Raw genomic sequence first — 15076 nt, forward strand, 5'->3', positions numbered from 1 at the left:
TTACCTACTCTTACTGTGTTTCTCTGTGTTTCAGTGATCTGAAGCTATGGAAAATTAGTTTGCCATCTTAATGCTGCGAAGTTCAGTTCTTTTGTTTTAATTTTTAATGGCCTGTTTAGTGTGCCAAAGTGGTGCAGACTTTCTAGGAAAAAGGACTAGTCTGCCGTGCCACAGCAGAGCAGAATAGCTGCAGTTCACAAGTGGGTCTGGACTGACTTGCTCATGTGAAAACTTGTGGCTGTAGAATGAGAAATGTGCAAGTGGAGCTTCTGTGTCTGAATGGCTCCTCATGCTACTCTAAATAACTATGAGTGTTCCTCCAGACAGACTCAACCTTCCCAGGCTCCAGGCCAGTGGGATGTGAGCCCATGGCAGACTGGAAGCCGTACAGGCAGGTTAGTGCAGTGCTGTGCTCAAGCTGATGATCCCTGTTGGGATCTTGGACTTGCTAGACCGAGTACAGTGCTGTGGTAATATGTTTGCACGGCTTCCAGTTTGAAGCCAGCTCAAGTCTAGCTGTGAGAGACGCTGGATATAGTGAATTATCTATAATTATGTATTTTTAGTGTTTGTTTCTTGCATTGCTGTAATGCTTCAAAGCTGTCAACTAGCTGACACTGGGCCAGATACTGCCCAAATTAGAACATAAAGATTATTTCCACACTATAGGTATAACCTACAAAAAACCCCAACCGAAATGTCTGACAGTTTTTCCACAGAATCTAAAGCTGTAGTGTATTTTACACTAGAAAAAACCCCTGAACATTTATTTCCAATGCAGGCATTTGTGGCTCAAATTGAGAGGTTGCCAATGCAAGTTTTACATTACTGTGATTTGTAACCATGTTTATACTAATGAAACTATATAATGAAATATAGTGGGATATAGGGTTCCTTACTCTGGGAATTGGGAGAGGGACCAAGCTATTTTGAGATAATAGACAGTTTTAAGCTTTATTTGAGAGAACTATTTTATGTGTGAAAACATTGCTGACAATAATAAACAAGCAATTCACTGACCCTGTTTTCTTTAAAGAAGAAAACTTTTGCTTCACCAAATTTTTTTCCTTCTCCTCCAACGCAAAAATTAAAAATGTGTAAAATACAGAAGTCTAGTTTTTGAAACATTTTTTTTAAAATCTGAACTAATTGACTGCATCACACTGCCACATCAGCATGACGTGGTGAAAGTTCCACTTCTTGTAGAGTTCAGGAAGTACAGAGCAGTTTTCTTGTGATTTTATATGAGCAGTAGGCAAAGTTACTGACATGCTCAGAGCACACGGGTCAAGGGAACACTGATATGTTTTTGGAATGAGAAAATACGTGCATCATAGTTACCACATTACCTACAAGGCTGACAAATATAAACCAGTTTACCTGGTTTATATATTTTCAGTCTCTTTCCAGCTTGTATCAATTTATAATTTTCTACTGACGTCAATGAATTATTTACCTGCCAAAGCATAGGGGCACTCAGTGAGGCTTTTTGTTGTGTTGAAGCTGTTAAATCCTCTGTGGGTTTAGGGTTTAGTTGGGAGTGTTGGGAGAATGCCTTGCATTGCCATTTTAATTTCTTTATTAGACCCCATTAAAAATTTTGATTGATCAGATACAATATTTCCTTTATGTTGGATTGAATGGGGAAAAGTTTATTATAGAAATCTACCAATATCTTGATGCTGTGATAAGCAGTATCTCCCCAAAATATGTATGTAGAAAATCTACTTTTACATAAACTGTCTTGAAGCAGTAAAAGAAAGATGACCAATTGGATATCTGTATGTCTGTGTGTATAACATTACACAGTAAGGCATCTCCAAATATTTATCGTCTTAGAACCTTAGGTCATCCAGTCCATTCTTCCACTGAAAGTGCTTTATATGTCTGCTACTCTCTCTGCAGTTATTAGGAAAGAATTTGAGATCTGTGGCAGCTCCTTTCAGCTTCAGCTCGATGGCAAGTGGTTCTGTGTTTCTCTTCAAGTGGGTAATGTTCTTCAAATAGTCGCAGGCTTTTAGGAAGTAGGTTTTCTAAGCTGTAGTACAGGAACTGATTGTCCCATTATCTGAAGCTGAAGGATTTGCAAATAAAGCTGATTGTCTTCAGCAAATAACAGGAGCTTTTAGTCAAGATAAAAGGAAATTGCTAGAAAAATAGCCAGGGGAGAGTTTGGCCGAGTTGATTTATGGCACAAAGAAAGTGATGCTTTAACTTCTTTTTCACTAGGAGCTTAAGATATAGTTGGTGTCTGTAGAAGCACAGGAATTGCACTAGAATTTTGGAGATTCCATTTAGCTTGTATCATTTTCTAGATTTATTTTTCTCAAGGTGAAGAATTGTTTTTAAAACACAAAGCTTAGCGACAGCCAGTGATTCCCAAAGCAAATTTATAAACTGACTCCAAAACTTATAAAATTCATAGTGCCCACACCTATTTCCAAGATTACTTAAATTTTAATGTCATTGTGATATCAAGTCCCCAGTTTTGATATTAAATGTTTTCTTTGCTGAACACACAGGAATAGAAAGGACAATTTAGGAAGAGAAGTTAGTATTTTTTTTTTTTAATATATATAGTATTCTCTTGGCTTTTCTCTTTGCTTTAGAAGTTATCTCTATATCCTAACTCTCCATGAACTACCAGCCTAGTGAGCTGGAAGAGATTTATGTTAATCCTGTATTTAGTCCCCATTTCTAAGAAAGTACTGAATGAAAGGAAATGGCAACTGTGGCAGTTTCAGTGGCAGATCAAACAATGAATTTCATGGCAATTTGTGAGTTTACCTTCTTTCTACCAGTGTGAGAGAGAGACGGAATAAGAGAAAAAGGCAGGTGTGGTTAACTGAATGTTTGAAATTATTCCCATAACCTCTATGTAAGAGACTATAAGATAAAAGCATTTTGTATTTCCAGAAGGTTTTGAAATTCCATATGAAATTATGACTGCTGAATGCCTGCATTCCATGAATCCACTTCTTGGCATGCCTACAGGCTTATTAAAATCAGGGTAAGAAGATTTAATTGCAACTGCTCAGGACTTGGACATGTGAGATTATGATTCTATTCTCGGCTACTCCACCTAACATGTTTGTGACTGCCCAGGCTACTTAGGCAAAATATTTCCAACTTGTTTGTCTGAGATTTAGGTTTGCAATTCACGTCCTCCTTCAACGTGGCTACTTCTTTTTGAGAAGCTTAGGTGTAAATACCTCATTTTGTGTTTTGCTTGCTTCATGTGAAATAGAAATGATGTTTCCCAAACCAGGAGACAGTCGTGTCTTAAACCTTATAAATTTATAAGGTTTGTTTTTGTACAGCATTATTTTTACACCTAAAACGTTGCACGGCTGTGCAAAGATGTGTTATCAGTGAAATGTCAGAGATCTCTTTATTCCAGTTTTGTGTCACAGGCCGTTGTGAGCCCTCATCTTGTGTTAGACTCAAACCTTCTCCCAGGCAAACTCTTTCTAAAAATGGAACATTGTGTTTATGCTACAATGCAGAAATACAGCGGTTGTGAGGCAAGGAGCAGCACAGCATCAGGAATTGCATCAACCAAGCTGTCAGATCTTTTGAGAAGAAGCAGTATATATTAATAGTGAATCATGTGAATAAGGTACTTAGTTAATGTATTCCATTAGTGAAGAATGGTCCTAGTTGGTTTTTTATGGAAATGTTTGCACATGAGTCTGTGAGAGGATTTTCTGCTATTACAGAATTGCAGTCTGTGTTTCCCCATATGGAATTGCTTCTTTCTTTCTAATCTAAAGCCCAGGTACATCTACACTGCATATGTGAAATGCAGTTCCATGGCCAAAGAGGATTTTTATACAGCTGACTCGACCAGTGAGCTACAGCAGTTTGTTTTTCAGACCAGTGCAATGATTGCATTAAAGCCTGCTCATACTTTCTGATCACCCCACTTAGTTAATTGGAATAGCTGTTAGCAAACAGAAGTGGTTTAAAGGACTGAAATGTGATAATGTGTCTAGTTTTTGTCCCTATGTTTAATAGTCTTACGAGCATCTTGGTGGTTTGAATTTTATAGAGGTAATCGTATTTGAAATATTTTATACAGTTTTTGATAGATAATACATGACTGTTTTTCATATATCTGAAAATAATATTAACTGGGGTAGAGTAGATAACCTCATTAAAATCAAATAGATGCTTTCCTTAAGATTTCCTTAGTATGAGGTAGAAGGTTTCCTTAGGATCTGTAGGAACCCCATTTTTGCATCTTTGTTAACTTTAAGAACATGTCTTCTGAAACGTGTAAGTGGAGAAAGACTAATGAATAAGGGAGAAAAAAACCCCAAATCTAACAATTATAAATCCATATAATTTTCCTGAAGCAGTAGAAATGGGTGAGGCTATAAAGATTCAGGTAGTTTTGCCTCCCTTAGAATCCAAATTCCTACAAAGCTGGAGGAAGGGGTCTTGATTAACTTAAATGGGCTTTGGATCAAATCAGTGGGAAGTTACATGGGCAGCATTTCAGCAACATATGGAAAAACTCTTAAAATTTAGTTAGTGCTATTGAAATAAATTATATTATGCATTATCCATGTGCTTGAGTGTTTTTTTTAGGACAAAATAAGTTTCTTCAATGCTTTGTAGTCTAGCCTTACTGTAGCTTTCCAACATCTTTATTTCCTTTCTGGTATGTTTTGGGAGCTTCAGACTGTGTTTTCAGCTGTGCTGCTGCCCCGGGTGCCCTTTTCATTCTCTAAGGCAAGAAGTTTATGTCAATTCCAGCCACTCATCTGTTGTCTTGTCAGAGCAGGTTTACTTCCCTTCCTACTGCTCCGGATCAAAGATTCCTGCATCAGAGTTGGGGCATCTGTCAGATCAGGGGAAAGGCTAAAGAAGCCAGCAGTATGCTGTGCTGCCCTTCTTTTCTTCCCAATGCTTGCAGAGTGTAGCCGTATTTCATTCTTTGGTTTAACAAGCATTTGATAAGTATCTGTTATGAATAGTTTAGGTTGGATGCCTTGCAGAGGATGGACCAGGCAAAGTCCTTCCAGCCATGTTTTCTGTTGTTTCCATGACTGACTCGCAGCTGACGCAGAGCTTTGACTTTCTTTTGCTTTGTCATTTGTTCTGTGGTTTATTACCCAGTGTACAGTCAGTCTGATGCAACGATTCCAGGCCCCAGTCCAATTACATGTGCTAACATATTCTCAGATGAAGTCTCAGGGAAGCTTTACGCTGAAAAAATTCTGGGTATTTTCCCCGAGGTTGCAGAAGACCTTTTTTTATATATTTTGTTTCTCTTGATTTTTTTTTAATAGTAGGAAAATTAGAGCTTTCTTCCTGTTCAAATCTTATTATATCTTGGCACGCTTTCCATTTTCAAGCCTCAGGCTCTGCTGTAAATTTGAAATAGTATTGATGACAAAGGCATTATAGGATAACTTACATTAACATTAATTTTATAACTACAAGGTAGCAATAGATTTCTAAGGATTTATTTGACTCTTTTTTATTCTGTTCAGAGTTGATAGAACTCTTAGTGTTCTTCTAATTTTTATTATAGACTTAATTATTGGTATCAGAGCCATACAGGTGTAGCCCTATAAGAAAAGTGATGGTCTCTGCCCCAGAAAACTAACAGTCTTCTCCAAAGAAAGAGGGATGGGAAAAGAAACAAACCACAGACCTTGGATTACTCAAGGCCCGTAGGACATAAATATCCTCTTTTTTTACTGAAGTAAATGCTGTTGTAGTGTCAGCTAGTGATTAGTGGATAGAGCTGAGAGATAGTAAGTCAGACAAACTAGACAAAAGTAACACCTGCTAGAAGAGGGTGCAGTTGGTTTCATCTACTGTAGCAATATTCAGCATTTTTGTTTCTAAGACAAGGTCTGGGAACAGGCAGAACAGGTGATTGCTTATTTTGTCTCGATGGAGGAGGAAAATACCAGTTGCCCTAACACCACATATAGTCTCCATAACCTTTTCCTACCTTCTAGTTGCTCAGCCTGGCTCTGCTCAGATGCCACTGATGGATGAGGTGCTGTGTCACCCCTGATTCCTCTCAAGAGTTTTGCACAAGCTATTTTTCGTGCAGTAGCATATTAAGCATACTTTATGACATCAGGCTGCAGAAAACAGGTCCATGGGGTGGAAGGCTCTTCCTGGACCAATTTGCAATTCCCTGTGGGCTGCTCATAGTACCTGTTCTAGAGAAGCAATTACATCCAACACAGAGTAGCTTGAATCCTTCTGTATGAGGCTGCTGGGCTGGAATATCTAATGGATAAGCTTCTCCAGCTGGATAAGATCACTGCTCAGGTCAGCAAGAAAATGGGTGCAATCCTCTGCCACCTGCAGCTGGACATCTGAAAAACAACACAACTGAATTAGAGGAGAAAGTTGGTGTCTTGCTCATTGGCTGCAAGGCCAAAAAGAAGCCTCCTTAAGAAAAAACAGGGTTTTGGCTTCCAGAGGGGAATCAACAAGCAACTTCGGTCAGCCTAGTATCCACAACCTCCCAAAATTAGCAGCACTGCCTGGCCCCAATGGGTCGCAGCTTCCCTGAGCCCAGGCTGTTGCCATGCTGTGGCAGCCGGGGCAGTGCCTGGATCAGGCATCCCAATTCAGCCAGAACAGGGAATGGAGTCCAGAGCAGGGGGCCCAAGGTGGCCCAGGTCTGGTGGCAGCCTCACTATCAGCCCAGGTGTGCTCCCACTGCTCCCCAGGACATGGTAGGATATGTGCTCCCAGTGCCAGGGTGCTGGAGCCTGGCCTGGCCAGGGCACCCTGGGCAAGGCAGAGACTGTGGGGCAGATGGGGCTCAGACATGTGAACATCCCACGTGGGCAAAGTGCTGCTCTGGAGTGATATCCTAAGCATATTGAAAACCAGGATCTGTTCAATGTCCCATCATCGTTCCCACCACCAGCCTGCACAGGTCTGATTCCTGACCTGTCAGGCACTCAACCACAACTCACAGCAATTCCAGGAAACCTTCCAGCTGTGGAGAAGAGTGGCTGGAAAGCTGGCTAATAGAAAAAGATCTGGGGGTGCTGGTTGACGGCAACCAAACGTGTGTGAACACCAGTGTGGCGAGAAGGCCGATGGCATCCTGGCTTGTGTCAGCAATAGTGTGGCCAGCAGGACTTGGGAAGTAATCATCTCTCTGTACTCAGCACTGGTGAGGCTGTGCCTTGAATCCTGCCTTTAGTTTTGGGCCTCTCACTTCAGAAAAGACATTGAGGTGCTGGAGAGTGTCCAGAGAAAAGCAACAGAGCTGGGGAAGGGTCTGGAGCAAAGTTCCCCATCACTGGTTCTCCTTGGCAGTGCAGACCTTTTCTCCTCAGCCTGTCATTTAGGAGGAGGCCAGGTAGAAGGTGCTGTGGGGCAAAAGTAGCTGCTCCAACAGAAAGAATGGCTTCCTTGGATAGAGATGTGTGTGCTGGGGAGGGTCCAGAAGCAATAATGAGGGTGCCACAGCCATAAGGACTGAAAGGCAGGATCTTGATCCCCGGAGCCCTCCTCAAAACCATTCTGTCTAGTCCCAGCCTCAATCCCTCCAGCTTCTCCCAGCTATGCCCTGTCACCTTTTCCCTTCACAGTAATTCCCCATGCTCTTTGTAATCTCTCTCCCTCTCCAAGTTGGCTCCACTGCTGCAACCACATTTTGCTGTTCACAAGTGCAAGGGCAAAACAAGATATTGGAATTTGTCCACACTTCTGTGCTTGTTATTGCATCAGAAGGCCCTGATCTTTCCAAGGATACGCTTACAAACTCAGCATAAGTAATAAAAAATAATTACTGCGGTTGCTTCGTGATCTTGAATGAATCACCTTGACTGCAAGTCAGGGAGGTTGCTTCAGAACAGGTTACAGTCAGTCTCACTGTTAATGTGTTGAGGATCTCTGCTGAAACTTGCTGCTATAGTGAGGTAACCTGTAAGCTGTTTTACAGCTGAGGCTGCCAGGTCTGCTTTTACTCAAGTAAGTGAGAGAAATGCCTGACCCAGCACAGTGTTTAGAAAAATTTAGGTATGTCAAATGAGTTACACCTGTTAGAGCTGCCCAGCCTACTGCTTGTGGTCTAGTATTTTCAGTGCAGTGAAAATAGCTACAGCCAAGGGTCATTTGGGAAGGCATTGACAAAACTTGGTGAAAAGAGTAGGACAAAATATGTGCTTGCCTTCTGTATCTACTTGAGATGTTTGTCTGGGGTAAGAAAGGTAGGAATGGAGTAATGACAGTCACAGCTCTGGCTGGGGGCTGCTCTCAGCTCCAGATCCACTTAAGGGTATTGCAAAGGCTGGGTAGAAGAAGCCTTAAGCTGACAACTTGGCTAGAGGCACCAGGATGTCTTGTTGCAGCTTTGGTTAGAATTGACACTGGCCAGCACGTCACTTTTAATTCGACCCAGCTCATAATTGAAATGATCTGTTTTGATCAAATGATGAATTTGAGTTTCCAGAGGTCACATTATATCTTCTTTACTTGGGCTGGGTAAAGCTTCGCCCTGGAAGATGCTGCATTGGAGTCAGCAGGCACTTTTCAGATGAGGGGCTTTTCAAAGAAAGTGTGTCTGTGTGAGCCACTGGCTGTTTGTAGGTGTACTATGAAAGCCTTGAAAATCAACATTATCCAGCTGGCTTCCCACCACTCCCTATACAGGCAAGGCAATCTGATTCTTCCTATTCCTTACCAGAGCATCTTTGGCTGGGCCATAGGCACATACATCTTGTATGTGCTGTTCTGCTGCAACCTGGAGAGTTTGCAGGCCTGGAACTATGTCTTTGTCATTCTGCTTTAGGCAAGAGAGGCCAAATAGCTGTACTCAATAGATCATGTGTCCCACCCGCTTCTTTTTTACCTCCCTTACCCTTTTTGTTCTGCTTTTACTGGTTTTCCTTCCAGTTCAATGGTTTTTATTAGGCAGCAGCGCCAGAAGGTGCTTGAGAACATGTTGGTAAACAAAGCAAGGAAAACATAAACCAGCTGAAACTTCCCCTGTGTGTTGGCAGTACAAACAGCAGAGATCTGGATGGGTGCTAATGCCAATCCCTAATGCATCCTCAACATGATGCTTTCAGGGCTGGGGGAATGTTGGCGAAGGAAAGAAATAAATTGCTGTTTATAAAGGTCATAGGTAATACCAGGGGAGCATTGTGGTAATCTTTTAATGAGTGATATTAATGTAACAGGCACTGATACTTAATCAGTACCCCTGGTATTAGTCATCTGGCCTTGCTCTGCTCCCATTGTGCAGGTTCTTTTGAGAGTTTGGTTTCCCTCCTGCTGGTGCTGCTTGACCAAGTGAAGCCAAAAGACTCTGTGAGCCAGGCAAAGTGTTGTGTTGGGAGCCTTATTACTCAGGGAACTAGCAGAGGTTGAGGGTGGTGGCAATACTTTGTGCAGACCACACTGTGGGACAGAGTACTCCAAGGATGATCCTCCAACCTGTCCTCCCAGCGCATCACCCTCCATGGAAAAAAAAACATTAAATGCATTGCAGCTCTTGATGGTGTCTTGACGTGAAAAGCATTGTGATTTTGAAAGCTTTAGGTGCTTTTGTACACTGTTAACTTGCACTGCTTGGTAAAAAGAAGGAGAAAAAAGACATTATAATGGGTAAGGGGAAAGAGCCTTAAGAAAGTAATGTCCAAAAAAATCTTAAGTGCAGCTTCTGAGAGCTTAACAGGATTATAAGGATGAGAGAAAAACTGCCTTTTTGCCTGTTGAATGATAGTTGCCCTACTGGTCTGAGCAGTTTAACCTATATTTGAGGTCTGATACAGGGTGTTCCTGCTGTTGTTTGAAGGAATTGTTATGGATGAAGTGCTGTACCTGACATGGTTGAATCAGGTGTTGGCACGATGGTTGAAAAAAGCAGGTTTCCCTAAATGATAAAGGAGGTAAGAAACAGTAGTTGGTCTCCTTGTTCAGAGTGTGCAGCTCCAGGAAGCTCTGTGTTCTGGAAATGATTTGCTTCTTTTCTGAACAAGCATCATACCTACTTCTCTACACTTTCTGCCTTCAAGTGGCTCAACCTGAAATCCAGTGAGTGATTTCTGCTTGTGACTGCAGAAAGTCCCCAGTCCTTGGGGCTGAGAACTAAGTAGTGTGGGCCACTGCTCTGAGCAGTCACTTGCAGCAGTGAGTTCTTGGCTGGCCTCTTGAACTCCACGTCTCCAAATCTGGAGAAGTATCTTTGGTGGCAAAACTGGAGCCCAAATGCTCCCAAGTGAACGTGTTTCATTGCTTGTGGCTGCAGCTTGCTGCTCCCTCCACGTGTGCTTGTGGGTCTGTAAGAACAGCCAGGTTAAAATCCTTCCCCATCCTCAAATAAAAGCTAATTGTTAGCCCCAACGAGCTTAGCAAACGATTTTGAAGTGCTGCCTTTCAACTAGTTGTGCCTCCACCACTGAGGAAGTGGCAAACTGAGGCATAAAAGCAGAAGTCAGCACACTGATGGGAGTTCTAGGGCATGAGACTCCATATGATAATTATGGCCCCCAGGCCAGCTTATTGTAAAGATAATTATCCCAGTGAAAGTGAACTGAGGTGAGGAGGAAGCCTGGACTCCAGGGAGAGCTGTTGACACCACTGGAAGATGATCTTTAGAAGCTGTGACTGTGTGCAGAGAAAGCCCCACTGACATCTTGCTCCTGCATGAGCTTTTTCCTGAGCTGAGTTTTGCATTGTGGATAATGGCAAACACTCCTCTGTGGCTTTTATTTTGATCTATGTTCTTCTGTGATGGCTTTTTTTCTAAAGCATGTGATAAGAGGTTGCCAGGTAAAATTAATTTTTATTTTCAGGACACCAATAAGTAGTGCTTTTCCCATTGGATCATTTACTGTCAGAAGAATAAAGAGAAGAGTTAAGAAGAGTAATTGTTGTTTTATCAGATTATGTATTAGTTCAAAAAGGCTAATGCACTGTAATATCTAGACAAGCCCTATAATTGGAGAGAGTTTGAAACAGGCTTTTAGCTATTCATGTGCTCCTGCTCTAAGTTAATTTCACATCTAAGCTATTAAGCAAAGAAAAAAAAAAAAAACAAAACCAAACCTAAACCAAAACAACCAATCAATAAAAAACAGGCTTTTGTGCATTAAAGACATCTTGAAAGTTAGGTTGTTTACAGAGGCAGGAGTGCATGTGTTCTTTTTCAGAAGCTTGGGACTGGTTTTGACTCATTTTGCAAAACGTGTGCTGGGTTTGAGAAGGCCAAGTCAGTGATATGTCTTGCAGAACTGCCTTTTTAGTGCATTTGCAAATCATTTTAACAATAGTCTGAACTACTTATGTTCCAGTCTATTCTATATGCACCCAACATGGAAGAGCAAGCTTTCACTTGGGGGTCTGTAATAAGGGTCAGTGATTTCTGAGTCATGTTAGGACGGAAAACGGAGCTCTGATTATGATTCTTTGAATTCTCCCTTGCCTCTGGCCAGCACAGTTTAAATGCTCAGATGGCCTAGAAAGAGAATGGAGAGGGTGGATCAAATCTGGCCACTCTGTAGCCCTCTCTACTTGTTTAGCCCATACCTGTGTATAAAAGAGGATCCTGCTTTCCTTCCTTGCCTGCTGTTCTTTAGGATGATTCACACTATAGAAGGCACCATAAAGAAAATTAACTCTATCCCAGATAAAACCAGCACAAAACCCTGTGGGTACATCTCTGCAGCTACAATCCCTCATGCAGGGAAACATTTAGCCTTTTTTTACTAATGGGATCTTTCTAGGAAAGTAAGAATGTGAATGAACAAGCTGTGACACAGGTAATCTGCTGACTGCTGGCTCTGATCTCACGTTGGTTTTATGTATTAATGGAAAGTTGGCATAACATCCACTTAGTTGTGAGAGGGATTAATTTCTGGTGATCAGCTTATGTTCTGAGATACAGCAACTGGGTGTTTCTGGAACTTGTACAGATGTGTTAACCTAAGTGTCCAAGAGATTTTTTTCTGATTTCTGGTTTTGCACCTTGTATTGCTTCCCCAACTTAGCAGGGTTTCAAAATATGCTGCTTCTTGTATAACAGCACTGTGTATATGTGTGTGTGCACAGTGTGAATACTTCGCCAGCTACTTTGAGGTTATCTGCCTGTAACCATTATGTCATTAAATGTCCCTACAGAGAAAATATCAAAGTTTGTCCATGTTCACTGATGCAGAATCATTTTTAAATCAGTCTGACTTAATTATTTTGATACGCTTCATTTTTGTCTCCATGTTCCTTCAGGCTTCCGACTTGATTATCACGCCAGCTACAACTTTCAAGGAAAAACCAGACCCCAGTGGTTTGGTATTTGGAACTGTGTTCACTGATAATATGCTGACAATTGAATGGTCCTTGGCTTCAGGATGGGAGAAACCCTATATTAAGCCACTGGAGAACCTTTCATTGCATCCAGCCTCCTCATCCCTGCACTATGCTATAGAAGTAAGTAGTGAACTGATTTGGAAACCACTATTTTGTTTTATTAGCTCTTGAAGCCACAGCTCTGTAACACAAGGACTGTTACTGCCTTAAGTTTATTAGTATTGAGTTATGTTTTGTTTTGTTCACTGATGTCCTTCCAGAATAATTGCATTATGTACAACAGGGTTATGTTTGTGTTAGCACAACTCAGAAGCAGCTCTGGCCTAGTGATGGCGAGCCCTTTCTTCTGTGGTGACAAATCCATTTGAGAAAGCATTCTGTTTTACTGATAGTGGATGGGTCCAGTTACTCTCTCTGATGTAACTTAATGCAGCGCTGGATAAGACCCTGAGAAATTTCAGGAGCAGCTTTAGTTTGGGGACTGAACCTGCACCTTGTGAAAGTTATTTTAAGCTGGTTTAAAGGTTGATAGGTTGGATTGCAGGACAGACTAGAGAGGTGCTTGTTTGAAACTCTGAACGAGTCTGGAGAGCTCAGAACTGGATCTAATGCATTCAGCACACCTGAGTGTATTTAAGCAGAGAGTGTACAACAAGAAACTTTGGGAAGTGAAATGTTAAGTCGGAAGCCAGCGTGGTTAACAGTTTCCGTGCTTAGCTGCTTTCTGTCTAAAGCTGCCCTTTGTGTCTCCAGAGCAGCTTTGGCTGTACTCACACCTGTGTGGGAGCCTTGGTAGAGCACATATCCTGAAATGGAAACCCACTTCTCCTCCCACTTCTGGCTACGTGGGAGTGTCTCCACTGAAGTGTGTGGAGTTGCTCGTGCTTCTTTCATTACTTCTCTTTTTTTATTATTATTATTATATTTTTTTATTTTAACCTCAGGTATAAAGGAAGGATCAAGCTTTTCCCTGCTTGTTGTCCTTGAGCTTCTGCCTTCACTGGTTTTTTTTGTGTTTAGTGACTTTTTCCCCATCTAGTCACCAAGTCTTCAAAGGTCCTGTGTAAATTTAAACAGGCCCCTGTGACTAAGGCTGCAGCTCTTGATCTGCCCAAGAAGTAAGAAACCACGCTGGAGTCCCAAATCTATATTTCACTCTTAGTACCATATTGCTTTAATGCTTGGCCTCTGGCCCAGTCTGAAATCATTGCTAATATGAATATGCTCTTATTTTTTTCCATTTTTTTTTATTCTTTTATCCTTATTGCATCACGTTTCCTCTAGCCAAGAGGACAGACAGAGGAGAATCTGGTGTCATTGCTGTGGCTCAATGAATACACAGTGGGTATAATAAAAGTGATGAATTTGGCATTCCCTTCCCTTCCTCCTTGCCTTCCATGATGCAGTGTGATAATCTGGATCTGCTGAACTCCAGATCCAGCTCCTGTGATGTACAGATGTCAGATAATACTGTTTTCACACCATTGTAGCAACCAACCATCAACCAAACCACAATGATTGCTTTTATTCAAGTTAAGCATTTCTGGAACACATTACTATCTTCCCTTTTAATGAGTGAAAGGTTTTACTGAGCTCTGGAAGGTTAAAAGTATTTATTTTTGGAGAAAAACATTTAACATCTTGTGAAGGCTCTGTGTTTCAGTAATGATGTGATTCTTGCTTCTCTCAAACCATCGATCAGATCTTAGTAGTGGCATTCCTCCCTTTTCCCTCTCATTAAAAGTTCTGTGAATGTGTTTGGGAGAAGGGTGGGTGGGGTGGATAAAAGCGATAAGAAAGTAGCATTCCAAAAATGTGGCATTAGTTAGTAACTGACCCGATTAAAAATTGTTTCCAAGCATCATCCATATCACCAGCTATGCCATCCTTTATTAAAGATACGACCTTTTTTCTTGTAGCTACAGTGTTTACCCTGGGAATAATTTCTTTTTCAAAACTGCCTGTAAAGCTTTTAATAAGGTTGGCATTGCCATAGGAATAAGTTAAATTTTGAAGGTAAAAAAGTTCTGGGTTTTAATTCTGGTTCTGCTACTTAGTTGGCACATAGCCTGAGGAAAATTGTCAGGATTCCTGCAACCCAGTTACAACCCAATTAAAATTTGTCATGTGGAAGGACCTAGCTCTGCCATGGGACTGCACGAAAGCTTTCTAAACACTGCTTTTCACTGACCCTTGAGGGAAGATATTACAGAATTTAATAATAGTGAAACCTGGAGTATTCTACTACATTACTTGTACACAAATATAGGATTTTTTTTTCCAAATAAAAAAGCTGTGTGTGTAGACTTCCAACAACATGTTATGTAGTTCCAGCCACTCGTTGTGGAACAGTCAGAGGAGGAGAAGCCTGAGGAGACTGACAGCAGTGATGCAGTTAAATTCATAGAACTTCTATTGAAATTCACATATAAAGAAATGCTTTAGAAAATAAATTCTAAAAGTCTGAACTCTTGTCTATAAGCTTAAGTGGCCTTTTAATACTTAATCTAAATAATACATGTATATATATGTATCTATTAATGTGAGCTTATATCATACATCAGGTTTTTGTCTATAAGTATAACCAGAAATTATCAATCTGTAAAAATAACTATGGGTATTTATTTATCTGAAAATAACTGTGGGTATTTTGTGGGCATATGGCTTTTGCTGTGATTAGGAGGTGCTGTAGGGCATTCTGCTGGGAGGGCGCTGATTGTATAGGAGTTTCTGGTAAAATGGTGGTCAACACCAGTCATGTGGATTCTGCAGT

At 41.1% G+C, this 15076-nt stretch overlaps 1 protein-coding gene across 2 annotated transcripts in view; it reads left to right on the forward strand.

The window, feature by feature from the left end:
* BCAT1 (branched chain amino acid transaminase 1) overlaps positions 1 to 15076 on the forward strand; it is a 61034-nt gene that overhangs the window by 20291 nt on the left and 25667 nt on the right. Inside the window, exons 3-4 of one of the 2 annotated variants that reach the window (XM_064654440.1) lie at positions 12223 to 12423; positions 13588 to 13644. In XM_064654440.1, the coding sequence (XP_064510510.1) occupies positions 12223 to 12423; positions 13588 to 13644 (258 nt within the window). The remainder of the gene's footprint in view (positions 1 to 12222; positions 12424 to 13587; positions 13645 to 15076) is intronic. The other variant, XM_064654441.1, reaches the window with a different exon arrangement.

Source organism: Pseudopipra pipra, chromosome 5, assembly GCF_036250125.1.
Source record: "Pseudopipra pipra isolate bDixPip1 chromosome 5, bDixPip1.hap1, whole genome shotgun sequence".
In the NCBI taxonomy this organism is placed as follows: Eukaryota; Metazoa; Chordata; class Aves; order Passeriformes; family Pipridae; genus Pseudopipra; species Pseudopipra pipra.